Source organism: Anoplopoma fimbria, chromosome 5, assembly GCF_027596085.1.
Source record: "Anoplopoma fimbria isolate UVic2021 breed Golden Eagle Sablefish chromosome 5, Afim_UVic_2022, whole genome shotgun sequence".
NCBI classification, from domain to species: Eukaryota; Metazoa; Chordata; class Actinopteri; order Perciformes; family Anoplopomatidae; genus Anoplopoma; species Anoplopoma fimbria.
The window spans coordinates 17,583,888-17,606,458 of NC_072453.1; the positions used below are offsets into that span (position 1 = coordinate 17,583,888).

A 22,571-nucleotide genomic window follows, 5' to 3' on the forward strand; every position below is an offset into this window, starting at 1 on the left:
ATGTTTATGTGCTCTGATGGATACAAAATTCAAGGAAGTTCAAAGGTTGAACTTACAACACATTCATTTTGTAATTTGCTATTGCATATCTGTACTGGTAAAAAGGAATGGATAAATACTGAGCATAACATCCCCTGTATAAACGGAGAAAAGAAGGCACGATCTTCAATTAAAATGAGACAACAGGCTAATTATGAGTTTATGTAAGTTTGTTTAATCTTTTAATTAATTTTGCTTTTTTAAATGACATTTTTCAAGATCGTTCCTTTAAATTGTGTGTTCCAAAACAACTTAATCATGCAGCCACTTTACTCCCTAACCTATTATTTGAGAATATTCTTCATCAGTCTTTTCCGTTATTCTGTGTTATCGAAATCATCAGCGAAATCAAACGAGTTGATTTGATGCTGTAGCTCCAACTATTAGTGGTGTGACTTAAGCTGATTTCATTTAAAGCCCCTGGAAGCTATTTATTCATTATTAATCAGTATGAGATATGTCTGCTGTTTTATTAAAATGCAAAAAAAACTGTCATTCACCATTTTTTGCAGTCAGTCGCCTAGCAACAGGGATTTTGCCCACCTGAAAGTGAAGCATACTGACTTCTATATCCAAATTAGCGCCTCACATGTTTCATTTGAGGGCAGCAATTATTCCTGGTTCACAGCTGCTCTGCTCAAACTGTTGAGTGCTCACACTTGTTGGCAGGCTATAATTCCAGCATTACAGGGTGTTAGTTAGTTATTGTTATTCGCACTTCATCAAAACCTGAAAATTCACCATATCTTACCTGATATGTTTAATAGAGGAATGTTACATATTTATTTTGTAGCAGGCGTAGAGGAATATTTTGAACAATATGTCACATGTGAGTCTGAGTAACGGCAGCCTTCTCTTTAGGTTTCCACTAGACTTTAATCCTGAGATTTCCTCCTTTTGACCTCGTTCTTTTATGCCAACGTGCAGCTTCCGGCCTCTGACCTCAAGGCCGTCCCCGACCTTTCATAGCCAGCAGCCAGCAGCCTGTGCCAGTCTCTGGCTTTGAGCTACTGAGCCTGCCTGGTGCTGTACTCTTGGATGTGTGTTGTTTGAAATGGCACCAAGTGGATAAATAAAAGCTTTGGCGCTTATTAGCTTAGTTACCTAAACCCAGGAGGATGTGCTTTAGGGATTGTCTTTTTTTATTATTTGCATGATATCTCAAAATGTGTTAAAAATACAAAAGAAATGTGTAACACAAGAAAAAGGAAGAAGTTTGTTTGAAATAGGAACATCTGGTACATGGACACTTAATATATGTTTTATTTGATTTTGATGGGGACATTAATGGTAACATTAGGGCATCCTGCACCCCCCCCACATCTTCACACTTAACTGAGATCCCTTGGGGGTTCAATGAACTGCTTTCATGGATGACAAATGCTGTATTGTTCCTCTTATCCTTTGTAACCAGCTGTGCCTGTGCTATCCAATAATACTTCTGCGCGACATGCTTCGAAACGGAAATGATGAGGGTAATGAGCACGAAAGCGAAAAAAGAAAAATTGACAGGTGGCAGAAAGAAAGAATCAATTTCTGTCATTCAGTTCTTGATCTTTAAAGATCTCTTGTTGCTGGGAATCAAGTAAGTAAGTGTGTCTGCAGGTGCATATATGAGTGTCTGACTGTACTGATGTGGCGTTCGATTGCCGCAGCCAGACGTCTTATGTAAGACCTTTGCCATCAAGCACCAAGTATCAGGTACGCCGTGATCCAACACACACCTCCGGCCATCGAGGGCCCCTGAAACGGGATATACAGTAGCATTGTTGGGGTGCGGAGAGGGCAGCTCTGAGGTTTTTTTTCTATCAGATAACCAGCCGACATTGTGCCCGCTGGACTTTCCAAAGCTTCGGTTGCGTCTCAGCATGAAAGGTTGCGGCGTAAAGGTCACCGCTTAGACCTGATTGCTTTTTTTCTGTGTGATCTTGATCCTTCATTCTTTGCTGTGGTCTTTACGCAGCACACAGATGTCATTGCTAAACGACTCTGCGGGTATGTCCCTGTGCAGCCCAGAGATAAGGAGGGATGGGGACATGGTGAAATGCATGAAGAGGAAGCCCAGCTGTCCACACACACAGTGTAGTCTGTTGCACGACGATCAAGAGATTATTTTCCGTGTAAACCCAACTGTTTTTGTAAATCTTTTTTATTACTGTGGAAGGGGGAATTTGTTTTTACTGTTTTCCCGCCTAAACATCCCATTCTTCTGTCAAAAACCATATGTAATTTTATGCAGATCTAGATCCAATTCTAAATTAAAATAATACAGCCTTGGTGGTGCCTTTATGATGATCCTCCCAGTTTCACACCAATTCAGCAGTTGAAACTGAATTCGAACTATTCATGTGATCAAAAAAGTTGCATGGAGATAAGGACTGAAAACGATGGTGTCTCTGGGGAAAACGAGATGCACTTTAGATTTTACACACTAATACATGACCCACAGATAAAAGTCTGTCTCTTAATCTCTCCAATACATGCATATTCAACCCTATGAGCACCATTTAAAAAAAGGTTGTAACCTCGTGACCTTTTGAAACCAAAGCAATAAAGACAAGACGCCATTGTGTACCGGTGGTATCGCTCTGATTCAGATTCCTTCTCCATCTGCACACTTTATCAGGCTTGTAGCAGCATGTGGAGCTGCTTAAGTGGCTATTTATCTTCTTGTTAATTACACTTAAAACATAATATGTCTTCATCTCGTCTCCAGTCTTACCTGCTGGCAATGAGAACAGAGGAAGCCTGTTTGTGATGATCATGAATAAACTACTTTACTACAAGACAGGGATCCATTCATTTAGCTTCTAATCCAACGTTTTGTGTTAGTACAGTAAGAGTGACAGCCAGTGAACTGTAGGCCCTTAATATGATTGAGGTTTCTAATTCTCTTTCATCATTTTACAAGTGATCCAAGCCATCATTTAGGTGTAATGAAACCAGTGCCTATAAAAGCAGGCTGATGTCTCCACGACTGCTGACTTTTGTTGGTTGTCTTGGCAGCATTTGCCACTTGGCACGCGATAGTGGAGCGAGTCAGGGAGAGCCAACCAGGGCTGGCTGGCTGGCTTGTGAAACTGTACCACATCCAGGCTTTGAATTATGGATCCGCGGTGGGAGCTAGCAGCGCTATAATCAGCAAGATGGCCAACCAAGTCAACCCTGCTGCTTTAACGACCAGAACAGCAGGCCCTGTTGATGAGAAAAGTCATCAGCCGGGGAAGAAGGTGCCGGGCGAGGGTGCTCCCATCACACCCCGCTGCTTTTCATGGCATTGACGTGACTCCATCGCGCTAATTGGTTTCATGTCGCTGCATAAGCAAGCTGTTGTTCCGACTTTGGCTGATCCTTGTGAGGATATGAATATTTTAGGAGCCTCCTTTTTTTCATAGCCACAGTGTGTAAATTCACGGTCTGAGCATTTGTTTTGTCAGTCCCCGGGGTCATGTTAAAACCGAGACATGCCCTGCATCCAAATGCAAAGTGATGTCCATTGTGAAAGGGGACAGACAGCGTGATTAAAACTGTTAGAAATGACACCACGTTTACGGAGGCTGTCGACCAGGAAATTGCTTTCCTTTTCACCTCATGTCGTTCTTTGGATCCCTCTGGTCCGCTTGTGTCAAAACTGATGTCTCGTTTAGTGCCGGCCATGAATTAGTCAGCAGCCAATGAAAAAAGGGGCTGATTAGTCCAAGTAGAAAGAGCAACTAAACCCAATTTAGATCCCAGTGGAACATTGGACCTTGACATCCCTAAACTGGACCATAATTGATAGATTTCTTTGTGCAGTAAAGATCATTGTTAACAAGCTGGACCAGCGAACCGGTCGCTGCTCTCCTGATAGAAGTGCAGATGTAGTGGCTAAAGGTCGGATAGAATTAACTACCATCAGGGACTTTTTCCAGACATAGATCGCTGATAAATGTACTCTTGTGCTCAAGTCTTCATATTAGAGTCTCAGCCAAATGTCCCAGTCTTTAATTATCATCGCCATAGTTACAGCTTGCCCACTACTTTGTTCATTAACAGCAACACTAGAACATTTCTATTAATCTTATCAGGTTCTGTGTGCTTGCTGTATTGTGCCGTCTGTGTTTATAGAGTGGTTGCTGTGCAGCTGTCCACTCAGTAACAGTCGATTCAGGTACAGCAAATAAGAGTGGTGAACCGGTCAGCTTCTCTCACGCTGATTCTGTTTATTCCAACCGCCTGATGAATACACTGACAGTTGGACCAGCTGATCAGATCCTGTTTAGATCTGTGGCTGTGTGATATTGTTGGTCAATTAATGTGGAAATAAATCATAGGGTTCATGCAAGCACAAGCCCTGTTCACACCTGACCAGTATCACATGCAGACCTCTAGTAAGCTGTGATGATTGCAGAGGTCGTCTGTGGTCTTAATTATCTGTAATTTGTCATGGAAAAATTCCTCCTACATATGATATATAACATGAAACATATTCCCCCCGAAAACAGAGGCCAAAAAGAGGTCATTTGGGGAACTTTGCAAATTGGCATCTTGTTGATTTGGGGTCGTAACTTTTTTTTTGCCCTTTTCCTGGTCTAGAATTACAAAGGCTGTGTTGGAAATTATAAATGACAGCATTTAGGGAAGGGGGGAGCAGGTTTTCTTTGAATCACATGATGTTATGCTAGTCCCATGCAAAGAGGGCTTTAGAAATGACCTATTATTTTATTCTTTTATGTATTCTTTTTTTAATTATCCATTATTCTACCTATCTATTATTTTCTCAATGAATAGTTTGGTCCTGAACGTTTTCAAATATCTTCTTTTCAACAGTTCAAAACTATTTTCAATTTATCAACATAAAAGAGTAAAAAGACTTAAAAGATATTCACAATTGAGAAGCTGGAACTTGTTCATTTTGGCAATTTTTGCTTAAAAAACTGCTCAAATGAAAAATCTATTATAGTGCCTGCTATGCTTACTGAAAAACCTTCCCTGGGTCAATGCATTGTCTGATCGTTGCAGCTCAAACAATTGAAAGTTGGTGAAATCTGTTTTCAACATTGCTTTATCATTAGTCTTTGTGTCAGTGCAAAGCTAAAGAGAGTCATCACTGCCTGCACATTTTAGTGGAAAAGACACTAAACAACACACTCGAGCCGAGCGCTCTGACTGCGTGGGCGTGTGCCGGCCTCAGCTCTTGTGGTCAGTCAGGCCTCTTACCAACCTGCTTGCACAAACTTGCTTGTTGCAGAGGACATTATATGCTGCCTTCTCAGTTGCCATGTGTGTGTGAGTACAGGTCTCTATGCAACTGTGCGAGAGCGGGAGAGAGCGGATGCGTGGGAGACTTAATGGTTTCCATGAGACCGCCATGTTTCCAAATGCCCCTTAACCTGTTCTGTACTCTAGAAGTCTGACCCGTACTTCACCCCAGCCTCGTTGTTTAAGCCTATTAATTGAACTCAGAGAGCGGTCGACTGAGAAGGGCACCTGTGATGGCAAATTCTGATCACAGGGAGGTTACCTGTAGTCCATTATTGGCATCAAAACCCTGAGACACATGCCAAGGCATCCAGTATTATGTTGCCACACAGTGTACTCTCATTAGAGTCAGCATCTTAGGGTCTTATCACAAGACTTATTAGTGGTATAGAATCTGTCCAAGCAGCAGCTGCCGTGTGTGGATGTTGGGTGGAGCTGTGGAAGGTACTGTAACTTGAGGAACAGAGACGACAGATGGGACTAGAGGTGTTATCAACACCCTCGGCCATTAATGATTTCCCCAAGTGCATGCACGCGGACATCACTGTGCATGGATGACCACACTATGTGATACCTACCATACGTGCAATTATGTTAGAGCATTGTTGCACGCTCATCTGCTTTCTCAAGGAACACACGCACACACCATGCATATATATATAATGCATGTATATACTCACAGGCGATGTTCACATTAAGTTTGAAAATGCATCTTTTCCTCCTTGCATCCACAATTAACTGCCCTTCTTTATATCGTTAACACTGCTCTTCACGATGAACACTATGGTCACATTTTAGTGTGAATGACAATGTTGTAGCTTTTCCAGAACGGTGTTGAATGTTGTTACAGACACTTTTTGATGTTGTGTAGAAGCTCTCATCGTCATCAATCTGTATTTCTGTTAATGTTGTCAGACTCTGTGAACATAAAATATTGACTGTGTGACAGTCTTGGTGCAGCAGCTCAAGAATATATTTTCCTCGGTAAAGAGATTACTACTTTCTACTCAAATCACAGAAATCACAGAAATAACACGGAAACTGCAAAATTGTGTTTTCTGCTTTATTGAAACATAATATAAGACATCATGTAGAGTGGGAGGAGATGGAACAGAGTTGCACTGCCAACTGTAGACCAGCTACGGCTTACCAGATCATGATTGCAATTCCCAGTTTGTTTGCTTGCCAATTTGATTTAATAGCCTATACTATTCTATACAACAGCCCAAGGTTTCTCCTTCCAGTGTATTTTCAATGTTTTCCTCAATACCATTACACATCTGACAGTGGGCTCCTGCAACACCATGCTGGCAGTCAACTCTGTCTTGTTGCTTTTCTTACAAACTGCTGTGAAGTCCCATCTTGGGAAGGAAATGGCTTATAAGGCTGAGAGACAGACAAAACGCACCGTGAGGGACGGAAATGATTGAACTACCGGCTGCTGCCGACTGTTATCCTAAGGTAGACACAATTTAAGATAAATCCACCTTGGTGTGAACATGGTCATTGTGCTGCATGTCGTGTCCTCTACTCGTCACATTTTGCATTTCTTTTGTTATTCTCCTGACTATACTCACATTAGCTCTGAAGGTCATCAAATTGGAAGAGACTTAAGTGGCTTAAGTGCCTCTGATACTGTAAGAAGTACTACCTTGTTCATGATATATTTCCTGTGTAATGCAATCAGACAAGGTACGTCATTGCAGCGGAAAAGAAGAGTTAAAGGAGCACGACTGGTCCTCATCTCCTGATTTTCTCTATAAGCTTGCAATAGTAAAATAAACACCATGAAAAGGCACGTTTTGAGCCCCAGTTAATGACCAAACTCGAAAGACAACCAAGTGTTGCTTCATCTCTTCCATCTTTCCCTCTCCCTCCCCTTGAATTTCAATCGAGAGGCTTCAAAGTGAGCGGCTCGGCGGTTGAGGGGGCCATCAAACAAGCCGGGTGGTTCAGCGTTACAGGCCTCAGAGGGCTCTCCAGGCCCACTGCTGAACAAAGCTGGTCAGCTAAAAAACCTGGCAAACTCCCAGCTGCTCCAATGTCACATCTGAAAGAAACTCAAGGGTTCTCTGCCTTGTTTTTTTTTATTATTATTATTATTGACTTTTCTGCCAATTGCATAGAAGGATATTCAAACCCACAACTCTGTGAGGGGGATCATTTTCCTGCAGCTGTTGGCAACCCGTCAAGCCAGTTGCACCCAGTATGACTCACTGGTTTGACAACAGGATTATGATGCTTTCTTCTGATGTCGTGCTGTTCAGAATTTGTCCCTGAAATGTTCTTTTGGAGAGCTGGGATTTACTAATGATGTGGATGAGGCAGAAGCTTTGTCCATCACAATCAGAACAATGAGAAATGTCAGTCTCTGTGTATTCACACACAGAATGAATACATGTACTGCGCACAAAAAACCCCATATTTCCATCAATGGCAAGCTGCTCTGATCTCCCTTCTGCAGATGCTACAGTTTGAAGGTGCTCCATTTTTTTTTTTAATGATCATTCTTACAATTCTTGGTAATGAAATGTTACAAGAAGAAATACTTAGTGCAAGGTTTCAGCAGAAATAAACATCTGCTTCATGTGTTAGCTCGTGTTGCCAGCTGATGCTCCAGCTGATGCTCCAGCTGTGCGGCGTACCTGTTTTCTAAAGAAACCCTAATGGATCACAGTAGCTCCCAGTGAGACCATCATTTGCAAATGCCTGAGCCGTCCAATCCCAGCTGAACTTAATTGGGAGAGTATTTTTATATTTCAGAAACCCTTCGTCTTTCCTTTTTGTTCATGCACTTTTGACACTTTTTCAAGCTGAACCTCAGCTCACTGAATTGAATCGCTCATTAGCTCAACTGTGATTGACGTGAGACCTTCATCAAGTTAATTGGCAGCCCAGATGTCAACATGGGCTTCAGCTGCTCAAACTCACTGCCTCTTTTTTTCATCTCTCTTTCCCCATCTCTGCCTTCCTCTTCATCATCAGATGGTGGTTCTCATGGACCCCATGGAGGACCCTGACGACATCCTGCGTGCCAACCGCTCCAGGGAGAAAACGTACATGTTTGACGTGGCGTTCGACTACTCAGCCAATCAGGTCAGTCAGAAGGAAAACTTAAAAGGAAAACAAGACTAAAAAAATCTGCCACAGCACTCGTTTCCCTAGTATATGCATGTATTGCTTTAAGGTTATTTTTATTCTTTCTGTGCAGGAGGAGGTGTACCGAGCCACAACCAAAGGGCTGATTGAGGGCCTCATATCCGGCTACAATGCCACCGTGTTTGCCTACGGACCCACAGGTTTGTGTGCATGTGTGTGTGTGTGTTTGTGTTGCACAGAACCCATAAAGTTAAATGAGCAGTGGAGGTGTATCATCCACCAATTACATGTGTTAGCTTTCTGGTGCATAATCTCTGGTCAGCCTCTTTCTGACTCAGCTCGCCGGCACACTCTCATGAAAAGGGTGAGACATCTTATTCACTTGGGGTTTTTTTTAAATTTCAGTGCAGGTTGAATCATAAAATGAGTCATGCTTTACCTCCTGTGTTTGCAGCAGGTGCGGACAGATTGTCAAAAAAACTTGTTGAGCTCTATCAAGTTGTTTATCTGTCTCACTGACTTCCTCTTACCTTCTGTCTGTCCACCTGTCTCAGAGGTTCATAGCTCTTAGTCTCCTCCTGTGGGGAAGTAAACGTAGGTTTTCGTGAGTGTGTGTTTATGTGTTTATGTGTGTGGTTGCATCCTGTCCAACAGTAAGGTCAGGTCAGTCAAGGACTAATTAAGCCAGCACACCCGGAACATCCAGTAATAAGGACACAGTTAACACTTAGCTTTTAGCTTTAAAAAATAGCTTTCTTAAGGTGGTTTGGTTTCAAATACGGTATGTACTTTGGTTATGGTATCTTAAAAGATGTATTAATTCTTCTTTCCGGTCCTTCGGGACGCAAGATTGACACATTTTTACCTAATGAAGTTGTTTCTTATCTGTTTTCAGGCTGTGGGAAAACATACACCATGTTGGGGACGGACAAGGAGCCAGGCATCTACGTCCGAACGCTGAACGACCTGTTCCGTGCCATCGAGGAGACCAGTGACGACATGCTGTACAGCGTCTCCATGTCCTATCTGGAGGTCAGGATTTCACTTTCCACAGCTCGTCTCCAGACATACAGTATCATCACAAGCTCAGAGAATCTAGTTAAAGCGACAGTGATGACACACCTCCCGATTTAACCTGAAGCTTGACATGCTCGCTCAGAGTTTAAAGATTCCTTCTGGTTTCTTCACATTTGATTTGTGTGTCTCTGTTCTCCTTCTTTCACTGTCATCCGTTCACACTGATAAGATCTGCGGTTGTTAGCTAATGCCAAGTGCAGGCAGATACTGCTGGTGTCCTTTTACTTTTGCCTGGCATCTCTTTCACATCCTAAATGAGCGGAACATGCATCCTTATACACAGCCCTGTAGAGAAACCAAGACTCAGACGAACAGACTTTGATGAACATTTCAATTACGCACTAGCATGTGTGTTTTTAAAAGCCCTGGGTTTTTTAGATCCTGTTTTGATTCCTTTTTTGTGTCTCACTTTAAATTGCCTTTTGAATTGTTGTTGAAAAGCGATGTAGAAATACACTTTCCTTTCTGCTCTCAGACGTTTTTAAAACAATGAAGGCTTTCTTTTAGTATTTTTCTTCTTTCTTCTGACAGACAAAAGATCACAGGCAAAAAAAACACCATGTGAAACGATCAAACGTTTTCCAAATTTCTATTCTGAGCAAACATAATAGTTGCGTATTAAGTCTCTATATTATATTCTTCGGACACTATCGCCTGATGGTTTTCCCTCATGCTGACACAGAATGTATGTTCGTGTTGTTGATAAGCTGTCTATAGGATCCTTTTTCACAAAAAAAATGTATTATGCAAAGCTTTGAATAACCTGCACATTGTTAGCTTTACTTCTTTCAGGTCAGAGCCTTTAGATGGAGTTTTTTGAGCATCGTGGCATGAATTGATATTTATTGAAGACACAACAACACAGTTCTGTCAGTAACCGTGCTGTAGGTGTAGAGGTGCTTTCGTTGCACAGAAGCCTGCAGTACTCTCAGGTGTGGAGTGACCTCTGGTCCTGTTGGCTTACTGATCATCTGTGCCTTTTAAGATAAGACAGCAGGCTGATGATGGCGGTTTCTCTGTCTGGTTCCAAAACCTCATTACTGAGACGCAGGTAGAGCTCAGACTGTGTGTTTAATGACAAAGCCCTTAATAGCACTGGATACAATAGAGCTGGCTCATTTGACTCTGATAGAAGTAAGTGAGCCTCACTGGTGTGACTAGGAGTCCCCATTTAAAGAGGGCATTTTTGGCCTTTTTGTCTATTTGCAGGTTTTACCTCGCATGTAGCAGCTACTTCATTTTTGAAATACAAGAAGTATTTCATTTTGTAAAGCCTGGAAATTGGCTCATTCGGGTTTAAATGATTTTAAGTGAATCATTTTTCCATCATAGTTTTGCAACCAATAGTCATTCAGAAAAAGATGGCAACATGAATACAGAGAAGCATTTGTCTTTTTATATTAGATTTGTTCATAAAAAAAGAGAGAGAGAGAGAGTGTTGGGAGTGAAAGATAAGAAAGGGACAAAGACAGACAGACAGAGGCAGATGATGAATAAACTGAAACTGAAAATGGCACATTTAAGCACTTTTTGCATTGCACTTTGTGTTTTCAGTGCCAAACGTTATTATTATGTTCAATGATTGACAGTGTTTTTGAAGCTCAGATCTTTAGTAGCTCTCTTGGTGGGTGGAGGTAAATGCCGATCATGGAGTCTGGATGTTCTCTGACCTGCGTAACTCTTCAGAATGAATCCTGACACAAAGCTGTGTGTGACGTGTGTGTTTGCTGTTTCCAGGGAGCAATCTGTTGCCACTGCTGCCTCGCCACAAAGAAGTTAAACGCTATTTTACAGCCCCACTGAGCGATGGGCACACATCTGCTGCCTTTCTTGTTCAGATCGCTCTCTCTTTCATGCATGCAATCTCTGAAACACACACACACACACACACACACACACACACACACACACACACACACACACACACACACACACACACACACACACAGAAACACATACAGTGAATGCAAATAAATGTACTCTGTACAGATTAAAAAAGGCACATTCAGTTATCTTTACCACTCACATGCAGTTATTCCTGCCTCTTTTCTTTTGTCCTCATCCTGTCTTTAGAACTCTTCTCACATTTAGAAACCTAAATAAAGAAACAAGAAACCTTTTTAGCTACACTGTACACTAGCGTCTTTGATGGCAGATGTGTGCTGCAGGGATGACGTAACACAGAAACTAGCATCGCTCTGGATATGTCTTTGGATTTTGGATTATTGTAGAAAATAAGCTTTATGGGAAACATTTTTCCATTCTACTTATCGTTTTGTTTGTGAATGGCAGATTAAAAAAGCTAATGATAGGCTATATCTTCAACATTAAACTAAAGGCGGACTAGTGTTCGGCGTGATGACGTTTTGCCTCATAAAAGCTTCAAAATTCACGAGTGGGATATTTACTGGCGCCCTTTTTATGTAGTAGAATAAAATCTGTTAAGCATGTGTTAACCACAGCATCTAACCAAAAACCCATTCAAAAAACCTGTTGACTATGAGACAAAGGAACAAGTCAAAGTTAAAAAATGCTGACTCATTTCCAGGATTTAGGACTAATTGATGCAGCACTCTATGTGGTCAGTTTATACCCAAATGATTGACAGTCCCATCAGCCTCTGTTTAGTGCTAATAATATATGTTAACATGTTACTAAGATGGTGAATGATACCAACTAAAAATACAAGTATTGTATTTTGGACAGCTTAACAGAGCTGCTTGCGTGGCTGTTGACTCTTAGTCTTGTTCAAACTTCACCAGAAATGAAAAAGCACAGATGGAAAAAATAATATGTTCACTTTCCAACAGTCAGTGTCAGTAAAAACACCCTCTCTCAGAGCGTTTCGCTCGGGTCGGCTTGACAAATAAAATCTGTCCTCATGGCACCCCTAAGCGGTTTGTCGTCCGGTGGTCGTTTTCCAGGATGTCACTTCCTGCACTGAGCTTTTATGTATGTTAAGAGGCTTTCATTGCACTGGTGTGAGGTCAGTGAAGTCCTTTTTTGTGAAAGAAGAGCACTGACACCGGGTAATGACAGCCTGCCACCCAACAAGCTGTGGTTTTCTAAATGACAAGTTGCGTAAAAAATAGCACTTGATGTTTTTGTACCAGGCTTGGGTCTGTGTAGGAGGCCTGGAAGGCTGAATGGAGCCTTTTCAGAGGACATGAACAACCTCCTGTTGCTTCATTTTCTCAAAGGGACATTAAAGATGGTGAGCAGATATATACATTTCTGCTTTCATCTGACTTGTTTTGTATTTCTGTGTCTTTTTTTAGATCTACAATGAGATGATCCGTGACCTGCTGAACCCATCCTCGGGCTTCTTGGACCTGAGAGAAGATTGTAAGGGTGTGATTCAGGTCGCTGGCATCACAGAGGTGTCGACCATCAATGCACAAGAGGTTAGACAAACTACCTAACTGTGAATGACATGACTACTCAATTATTCTAATCAAAAATATTCAGATTACATTCAGCGTAACTACACACGACTCTGCCCTTGTGTGTTTTCAGATCATGGAATTGCTGATGAGGGGCAACAAGCAGCGCACCCAGGAGCCGACAGCCGCCAACCAGACGTCTTCTCGCTCCCACGCTGTGCTGCAGGTCGGCGTGAAGCAGCAGAGCCGGAGTCGAGACGTCCTGCAGGAGGTCCGCTTTGCACGCCTCTTCATGATCGACCTGGCCGGCTCCGAACGAGCAGCACAGGTGAGTGCATATACGCTCCGTCAGGATGTGTCTGAATGACTGGACTTGAATTGGTAGTTTTACAGGTGGACAATGTCAACTATTTTACTGCCAAACTCAAGTTCAAGTGTCTGTTACATACACTGCTTCTTTAAAAACCTGTATAGACACATTACACATGTATAGCCTGAAAACTACAAGGGTCTGCTTTGTGAGTGTCTGCTCACTGGGGGATACTTGGCAGCGTATCTTTACAACAGTCCAGAGGATTGAGGTTCCCATAAACCTCAGGAGACTTAAGTGAAAGCCTCTTTGTATCTGCCATTATGGCCCGCTATGCACTTTATTAAAGTAATACACCAACCTTTTGGCAAATGGGTTCATGTTATAGTGCAACACAATGCTTTGCTGTTAAAACTGTGATTGGCGCCTTGGAAAGCACAGTGAGTATTTTCATTTTCTGCCACTTTATACTATAGCCACATTTGAAATCCAGAGCATATCAATGATTAAGAAATGGAGCTAACGAAGCTAACAGCGCTAACAGTGCAAAGAACTGCAAAAAGAAATAACTGGAGGATGGGTACCAGAGTGGCATTCAGAATAAAATGTGCCCTTTACAAAGAAACCAATCACACAAAAGAGAAAGGAGGGAAAAAAAGAGTATTGAAGATGATAAGGACTTTCATAATTGCCAAACAAAACATTTGACAGCACACCAGATTTCATGCTGTTGGCTGTTTTGTGGAGAATAGTGTCTCTGGTGCGATCGATCCTTGTTTGGAGAAGAGCTCGACTGTGTTTTCAGACAGAAAGAGAAGAATATCTGTGAGCTGATTCACTTTCTGTGCTTTGTTATTGAAGTTGACTGACCTTTTCCTGCACACTTTTTGAAACTGTCAAGCACAAGTTGGGTCTGTGTTGAAATATCTGTTGTCTCATGCTGCAACAGACAACATACAATCCAGGAGCTCAAAGTACCCTTAAAAACAGAGTCTTCCACCAGCCCACGAAATATCCCGGGGTTGACAGAGCTCTCACTCTCATCATGGCCACGTAAAGCCAATTCAAAGGCCCCACAAAATTTCACACAGTCTATTATCCTGGACAGTATGTGACGATTTTTGTCACCTCTTCATTGTGCCTTCTTTTGAAACTGTCATGTGAGGATGCTGAACAGTATTTATTCAGTTTGTTGCCTGCGATTTTTCAAGTTTCTGTCTACTTTTGTTCAGATGTATGAAAAAGCTTGTCATGTTAACACTGTGACTTGCATGACCATGAGAACAACATGTTTCAAGTTGTGTCTACTTTTGTCAGATGTATGGCTTGTCATGTTAACACTGCCACCTACTTGCAGACCATGAGAACAACATGCCTGGTTGCAAAGGGTTTTAAAGCCCCTGAAAAAAATGTTGTTCAATTATTAAGTATTGCTCTGTAACATTAAATAATCATGACTTAATAGGCAAAACGTAAAAAAAATACTTATAATTGGGTATTAATTATTAAAGTGCTTGAACTCAAAAACTCAGCTAATCTGTTTCATCAGTGCGATAGTAATGTCATCAGATTTGTTTGACTGAGAATATGAAACCCAGATTCCCAATACAGTGTTGCTGAATCCTGATTGGACGGAGAAAAAGAAGAAATACAGAAATATCTCATGTGAAATAACTTTAGTGTGGGAATCATAATACTTAACAAGTAACGTAACACGTTGATTTTGAAGTTTTCAGGACATTTAAGGCGCTTGACCTTGTAATCACAAAGTCTATCTGGTGACCTTTGGTGCCTGTTTTCCACAATCTCTATCTGATCTCATTTACTAACAGCTGTCTCTGTTTACTCTGCAATAAAGGCATGAAATGACCAAAAAGTAAAATCTCAGAGGTTTCCACACTCACATCTGTCTGTCTGTCTATCTTTTCTTAGACCCAGAACAGGGGTCAGCGGCTGAAGGAGGGGGCCCACATCAACCGCTCCCTCCTGGCTTTGGGCAACTGCATCAACGCCCTGAGTGACAAAAATGGCACGAAGTATGTCAACTATCGAGACAGCAAGTTGACTCGACTACTTAAGGTACAGCAATTTAATAATTAATAGGGGAACAATTCTAGGACAATCTACCTGTATTTTGAGATTCAGACGTTAACCATGTATTATTCGTCTTTGATTGACAGGACTCGTTGGGCGGGAACAGCCGAACGGTCATGATAGCCCATATAAGCCCCGCCTCTGTGGCTTTTGAGGAGTCTCGTAACACGCTGGCGTACGCGGACCGTGCCAAAAGCATTCGAACACGGGTGAGAACTCCTATTTCATCTAGTCAGTCTTAAATACAGATGAGTGAATTTCATGATACATATAAATATTTCATTACTTGAAATTATACTTCACTGTAAATTATGTTCACTAGAGTTTTATTAACTTTGTTTTAATATTGTCATTTTTACTGAACATGCATTTTTGTAAGGAAGAGTAGATTGTCTTTTTACTACAGATTGTCAGATATTTGTTGCCAATAAAGCAGATCCAGGGACAGTAAAGTATTTACTATGGCTTAGGAAGGAGAGCGGGTTGTCCATTAATCACAGAGTTGGCAGTTCAATCCTCAACTCTTCCTGTCCACATGTAGTGGCATTTACCATTTAAAACTATTATATTTAGTGTGTTACTTCAAGATAATAAAATTCATCTTTCAGTGTGAAATTTAAGACCCATGTAAATAATCTTAAGTGTTATTTTCTTTGTCTTTCTCCTCATTGTGTGCTTCAGGTAAAGAAGAACCTGATAAATGTGTCGTACCACATTGCTCAGTACACAAACATCATCTCAGACCTGCGCTCCGAGATCCAGCGGCTCAAGAAGAAGATTGCAGATCAGGCGAGCCGGCAGCTTAACTCAGACCGGGCTGACATCCGCCATGTCCAGGGTAACGTCTAGTCCATACTGCCTCCTCCAGCACATGAAGAATATCTTCCAACTGAAGCTGATTCTTAATACATGTTTTCTTCACTGCCTGTTTATGACTATTTCCTTATTCTCCTCTCCTCATCATCACCTTTCCTTCTCTCTCACAGCGGAGGTCCAGGCCCACTCCAGCCACCAGAGTCGGGCGGATATGGACCAGCTGAGGGAGCAGCTCCTGGAAGCCTTCCGCCAACAGATGGAGATCAGGAGGAACCTGATGGAGCTGGAAAACAGCAACATGGAGGTCCAGATCGACACCTCCAAACACCTGTTAACCATTGCAGAGTCAGTGTTCAGGATTTATACCTTTCTTTCTCACCCTATCTGATAGCATACATACAGTAATGTGTGACATTCTGGAATACAGGTTGTTGATAGAAATGTTAAAAATGATGGTACAAATATTCATATATCTTTCTTGTCCCAGCTGGGAGCAGGAGCGCAATAGGCGCAGGAGGAAGTGGCGGGCTGAAAGGAGGAAGGAGAGTGTCAATAAGGACGAGAGCGAGAAGGACTCGGACTCCCCAGAGTCTCCACCGGACAGCACGGAGACCCAGCAGGTGGCGATGGCCCGAGAGAACCTGGTTACACTCATGGCCGAACAGAAAAAGATCCACAAACAGAAGGTAGGATTCTTGATCTTCTTTTTAAAACTAATGTACTTTTGTTTCTGTAGATATAGAAACTAACCATTTGCTTCATGCCTCATAGATTATCTGAATCTTGGATATTATTTGACATGAACATTGCATTTTGGATAAATACAAAACAAGACATCTTAGACCTTTCTTCTCATCCTCAAGGCGTTGCTCGAGCGCAGATTCCTGGAGCTTCGGGATCGGGCCCAGCGTTTGGAGGAGCTGCTGCCTCGGCGGGTGAGCTCCGAGGAGCAGCGCGAGGTCCTGATCCTCCTCTGCAAGGTCCACGAGCTGGAGATCGAGAACACAGAGATGCAATCCAACGCGCTGCTCAAGGACAACGTCATCCGGCACAAAAACTTTGTGGTGCAGCGCTTCGAGCAGCACAGACACCTGTGTGATGAGATCATACAGCAGCAGAGACAGTTCATTGTTGGTGAGTCTGTCAGGGTCGGCGTTTTCATTTGTGTGGGACTGGATTGTAATTAAGAATCGAGAGCAGCTTGGTGTATTTCCCATCATGACAGATATTGTCAGCTAGAAACACTGTTGGCCCTTCTGAGATGTCTTAACTTTATCTAATTGAGGGTTTTGAAAGCTAGCTGGAGTAAATATTAAAGAACACCTTTCCATCGTTGTCAGGCTGCATCTGTGCAGATCTTTAGGGCTATTTATGCAGTTTGTGCTTACCTAATTATAACAACTGCAGGCTATATTTTATTTTCTTATTGATTTAATTTAATTGAAACACATTTATTTATATTTCCTTTTTATCAAATAGACATTTATTTATTCCTGAAGAGGCATTTTCTTATAATTAAAGAGTCATTTTTAAGGTGGTATTTTATTTTCATTTTGAAGCCACTTGTGAGATTTCTTTTTCCCAAATAAATATTCCTGTATTATGTGGTAGGGAAATGGTTCTCAGTCTTCATCCAGATCAGCAGAATTCTGGGGAATATGTAGTAGAAAGCAAATTAGCCATTTTGATAATCGCGTTAAAGTCATTTTCAAAGCAAAAATGAAATTTAGATGGTTCCCTTTTCTCAGGAGTGAAGAATTTCTTCTCAGTTTGGACCAGACAAGACATTTAATGACGTTACAAAGATTTAAAGACCAACCTATTAATCAAGAAGATAATCTGCAGATGAATGGATAATGAGTGATGTGTTTTTGTGAATTTCTGGATAACTGAATTGTATGTGTGCGCTTGTGTTCCAGACCACAGTCTGTTAGTACCTCCACACCTCCAGGAGCTGTATGAGATGTACATGAGGGAGCTGGATGAGAGGAAACTGGACCGAGCCATGGCCCTGGATAAGGTGACCTCCAGACAAACCATCAAGGTAAAACAAGTAAAATATAAAAAATAGATTATACAAAAATATTGATAAATTGGCCTGGATGAATATTGATACTAATAATTCATAATTATTTCCAGGAGGGCTCGCTACCCAAGATCACCCTGCCCGGTCAGGGTCGAGACAACATGCAGGACATGGACTCAGACCAGGAGAGTGTACGAAACATCTTCTCCGATAACAGACGAGGCCAAGCCAAAATCCGGAGACACACTTTGCCCCCCATTCTGCCTGAGCCAGACCTGTAAGAGGACATCTTCAAACGTTTCACACTAAGAATCTATACAACAACCCCTTTTAGTTTTAAAGCAAGTATGACAAAACCTCCATATTCCCATGACAAAGTTCATTTCTCACTTTTGTTCTCTCTCTTTCCCGTCAGCGACAATAACAGAGTTTTTAAAAGCAGTCCTCATGCCAGGCAGATGAAAAGCTCTACTGTAGGGACCCCACATCCCGTCCACACAAACGGGAAGGGCAACAGAGAGGTGAGGACAATTTTGATTCTGATTCATTCCATTTCAATAGCTGTCCCTGAGAGCTGCCTCATACTGTGAATTCATAGTCTAGTCCTGCATTGCCTTTCACTTCAAGCATGTGGGTTTGTGTTTGAATTTAGCTCACTCAGATGTTTCACTCTTGTAAAGCAGTTTGATTTTCATCCATCTAATTTTCTCTCTACGCAAATGTCTGAGGAGTGTGACTCAGACGAGAGGCACAGAATTAAGTCAGATGGCACTCGATCTGACCTCGACTGAAAGCAAAGGACTGCAGTGAATGTCTGATCATAATTTGCCAATCTGCCTCTCATGTTTGCAGCTACAGCCGCTGGCTCCAGAGAGCTTTCTGAGCTACAGCCATCTCAGCCACAGCGTCAGCAGCCACCTGGACTCCTCACCCGAGAGCAGCGAGGCCGGGGCGGATATCCCCCTTTTACAAAGTGGTAAGATGTACAAACGAGTATAAAATAAGATAAGATAATCCTTTATTAGTCCCACAGCGGGGACATTTGCAGGATACAGCAGCAGAGAGGATAGTGCAAACAAGAGGAATAAGTAAAAAGTAAAAATACAAGATCAAAACAAGTATTATAAATAAGTAAATAAGTAATCACACAGTAAAGAATAATAAATATGTCAAAAAAACTTGAAAAACAATAACTAAAATAAAATATACTATAAACAGACATATAGTGTAGTGTAGGTTGGAGGAGGGACAATGGGGCTCTTGTGTGGATCAAAATTGTTGTGATTTACTTTCTTCCGATCAACTAATAATCTTTCAGCACAAACGAATAGTTAGCTGTGGCCTTAAAAGCATGATGAGTATTTCTCTTTCTTGATTTAATGGCTGGTAAAGTGGGTAAAGTAAAATAACAAACATGTCCCTTTGTCTCTGCAGAGCGCCAGCAGATCCTAAAGGGGGTCCAGAACATCGTAGTAAAAGCGGCCCGTCGGCGCTCCAAAGCCCTGGAGGCGGACACCCTACGGTTGGCCCCTCCCCCTCCCCCTGGACCCCAAGAAGCAGAAGAGCAGCCTCTCTCTGAGCGAAGCCCCCCCGAGAGGTCTGCCGATGCGGCGCGGCAGGCAGCCCAGCCCTGAGCTCAGACACGCCACCTCGGACGACAACCTGTCCAGCAGCACGGGCGAGGGGCCCGGCCTGCAGGTGACCTGGACACGCCCCCGTAACCGGCAGGTCGCCACCAAGAACCAAACGCCCAGAGACGTGGACTTTGAGGCCCGCCGCAAGAAGAGGCGCTCTCGCTCTTTCGAGGTCACAGGTCAAGCAGTGAGTATTTTCTGAATTCTGGATGTATTGAAACATTTCTGACCAGTCCTCAGGAGACACTGATGTACTTACATTAAATATGAATGCAGCTCACACAAAGCAGGAAGTGTTTTTTGGTCACTAAATGGCATTCAGCCTTATTATACCACATCGGCTCATCACATTCCTGTTTTTAGTCTTTTTATTTCATTATTATTATTATGGAGGCAGATCATACAGAAAAATAAACACACATAGACAACAAACTTTACACAGTACACAAAAAAATTCAAATGTGTATGGAAATGTCTAATTTTGTGAAATTATTGGTGCCTCTTTTCAATATGATAACTCAAACTACCATTGTGACAGTAGTGAAATTAAAGATGTCTAGCTTAACATGTATGTAAATAATTAACTATATCTAGCAGCAATAGTAAACTCTGGCATTTTCTCGCCCTGTCGCCTGGTTTCCCCTGTTGTCATGGTATTCCATCATACATATGTGAGCTGTGAACCCATGAAATCGTTATCTTAAGGACCAAGCTCCATGTCAGTCTGTTGGTATAAGAGAAGTGAAATAGTTTTATTCCTCCTCTGGCTTGCAGCTTCCTCAAACCAAGACCACCACAGCTCAGAGGTTCCGTCCTCTGGACAGCACATCGGACCACCATCTCCACAACAACGTCCAGCCACAGGCTCCCACGCTCCGCCCCCACTACCGAGGGGTCCCTCACCTCGCCAAAATAAGAGCGCCCCACAACATCCAGCAAACAGGTGAACCGCTGTCGCTGCAGGGTTAGACTATGTTCCTCTGAGACGACCTTTTTAACTGAGCGTTGTTTTGTTATGTTTCCTGTTCTTCCTGCAGGCTCAGAGTCCACCACAGCCCACATGAGTAACATGAAGCGGGGGCCCCAGCTCCGTCAGCCCCAGCCCCTCCTCTACATCACCACCACAGGCACCGGGGGTCAGCGCACTCGCAGACACTGAACCATCACCCCGAATCTATCCTCAACACCAGCACTAACACCCAAACCAGCTGAGCCTGGAGGGGAACCCGAGAGTTACAGTTAACCCCTCAGTGATTGACATTAAGTAAGATAGTGAGGCAGTATGATGGAGACGACCCAGACTGATGGACACCTCCACACTGGTCTCCTCTGTGCTTCGATGTGGACACTTTTGGTCCGAGACCCACCAGCCTACAGACGCCAAAAGACCGCTGGACGTACAGTGCGTGTTCTGTTCTGTCAAGTGTTTCCACTTTAGCTTGCTGTCGTGCTGAATCGTGTGTTATCCTCAAGTCAGGATGGTGTCACGCTCACTATGAATGCTTCACTGTACTAATGTTTGTGCGTTATGAGTATATATACGGTTTGGTAATGTTCAGTTCTCGGTGTGAAGCATTAAGCTAATGGAGGATGTTTATGAGGGCTCGACCTCATCGTTAGGATGTTAATGAGAATCCGGAAATAACTGGCTTCATAGGACGATACATAAAAATAAGCTGAGAGGTTATTACACTAACGGAAATGTAAAACATTTTTAATGAGAAAGCGGACTGTGAAATTGTTTCAGCATCAGTTTTTCTTGTAGTGAGGTTGTTTCAATTTGATGACACTAATATTTGAGTAAAAAAAAACCTTGGATCATCTTGATTGTTGTGCACTTCTGGATTCAAACTCAATGTTGTATTCTCACACGGGTCTATGCCTTTTCTCACTTGACTGTTTAATGGCATGTCTGTTTGTGTAGATGTTTAGTACCACAACTTTTTTTTTCAGATTAGTTGTCTGTATTTTTAATGATTTATTTAACTGTTGCCTTTTTTCTTTCATGTTGTTGTCGTCAGCATTGTTTTCATAATTGCTACTTTCTATGCTTTATTTTGTACATTTTTTTTTTAATTTGTACCAAAATAAATTCAAATGAGATAAGTAAAAACGTACTTATTTTGTTCTCGGTGCAAACACACAATTCACTGGCTGCAATAAAAGGCAGCCAACTTTCATTGCAGTCAGTGAATAGTGTGTTTGCATGAGCAAGAGAATGGTTTACAACATCACACACTGGTGCAGATTAGAGATGATAGTCTTACATCTGGAACCTGGACATCGCTTGAGATATTTCAACGGCAGAAAATGTGAGAAGAAAAACAACCAGATCAGGGTTTGAATCAACACATGGATTAAGGAAATTGTTTTAGAATAAGTTTGGGAGTCATGCTTCAATGTCATTTTAGTATGAGACAGAGGATGTACTCTGCTGACTGGATGTGCAATATTCTAAACGTCCACTAGATGATGCAAAGTGGCCGAATGGCGTCAGATGTGCCATGCCTTTCTCCTAAAAAGACTAATTTGAGCTTTATTTTACATTAATAATTCAATTTTAGGATCATACCCATATTGTAAACACACTTTTTTCCCTTTATAAGGTTATAGACTTGGACTATTGTGTAGGCACTATTCAGAAAACATAGATCAGGATAAATATTCTGTCTCCTGGATCTATATGCTATCACACAGTGGTTGAAAGGTGATTTGTTTTAACAACGACACACTTATTTTTGGCAGCAAAACCATTATTTCATGCTCATAAACCTGGACTACACACTGAAAGCTGCAACTCACTATTAAATTGGCATATTTCAAAACTCACTGACATGACTAATCAATGATTC

General features: G+C 42.0%; 1 protein-coding gene across 1 annotated transcript in view; it reads left to right on the plus strand.

The window, feature by feature from the left end:
* kif19 (kinesin family member 19) overlaps nucleotides 1-21,711 on the plus strand; it is a 32,509-nt gene extending 10,798 nt beyond the window's left edge. Inside the window, 19 exon segments of the mRNA XM_054598888.1 lie at nucleotides 8,266-8,376; nucleotides 8,492-8,579; nucleotides 9,275-9,411; nucleotides 12,735-12,860; nucleotides 12,973-13,167; nucleotides 15,082-15,228; nucleotides 15,330-15,452; nucleotides 15,925-16,081; nucleotides 16,230-16,404; nucleotides 16,547-16,745; nucleotides 16,923-17,193; nucleotides 17,979-18,103; nucleotides 18,199-18,362; nucleotides 18,501-18,606; nucleotides 18,938-19,061; nucleotides 19,520-19,622; nucleotides 19,624-19,906; nucleotides 20,494-20,662; nucleotides 20,757-21,711. Of these exon segments, the coding sequence (XP_054454863.1) occupies nucleotides 8,266-8,376; nucleotides 8,492-8,579; nucleotides 9,275-9,411; nucleotides 12,735-12,860; nucleotides 12,973-13,167; nucleotides 15,082-15,228; nucleotides 15,330-15,452; nucleotides 15,925-16,081; nucleotides 16,230-16,404; nucleotides 16,547-16,745; nucleotides 16,923-17,193; nucleotides 17,979-18,103; nucleotides 18,199-18,362; nucleotides 18,501-18,606; nucleotides 18,938-19,061; nucleotides 19,520-19,622; nucleotides 19,624-19,906; nucleotides 20,494-20,662; nucleotides 20,757-20,878 (2,925 nt within the window). The 3' untranslated portion in view covers nucleotides 20,879-21,711.
* The last annotated feature ends 860 nt before the right edge of the window (nucleotides 21,712-22,571 follow it).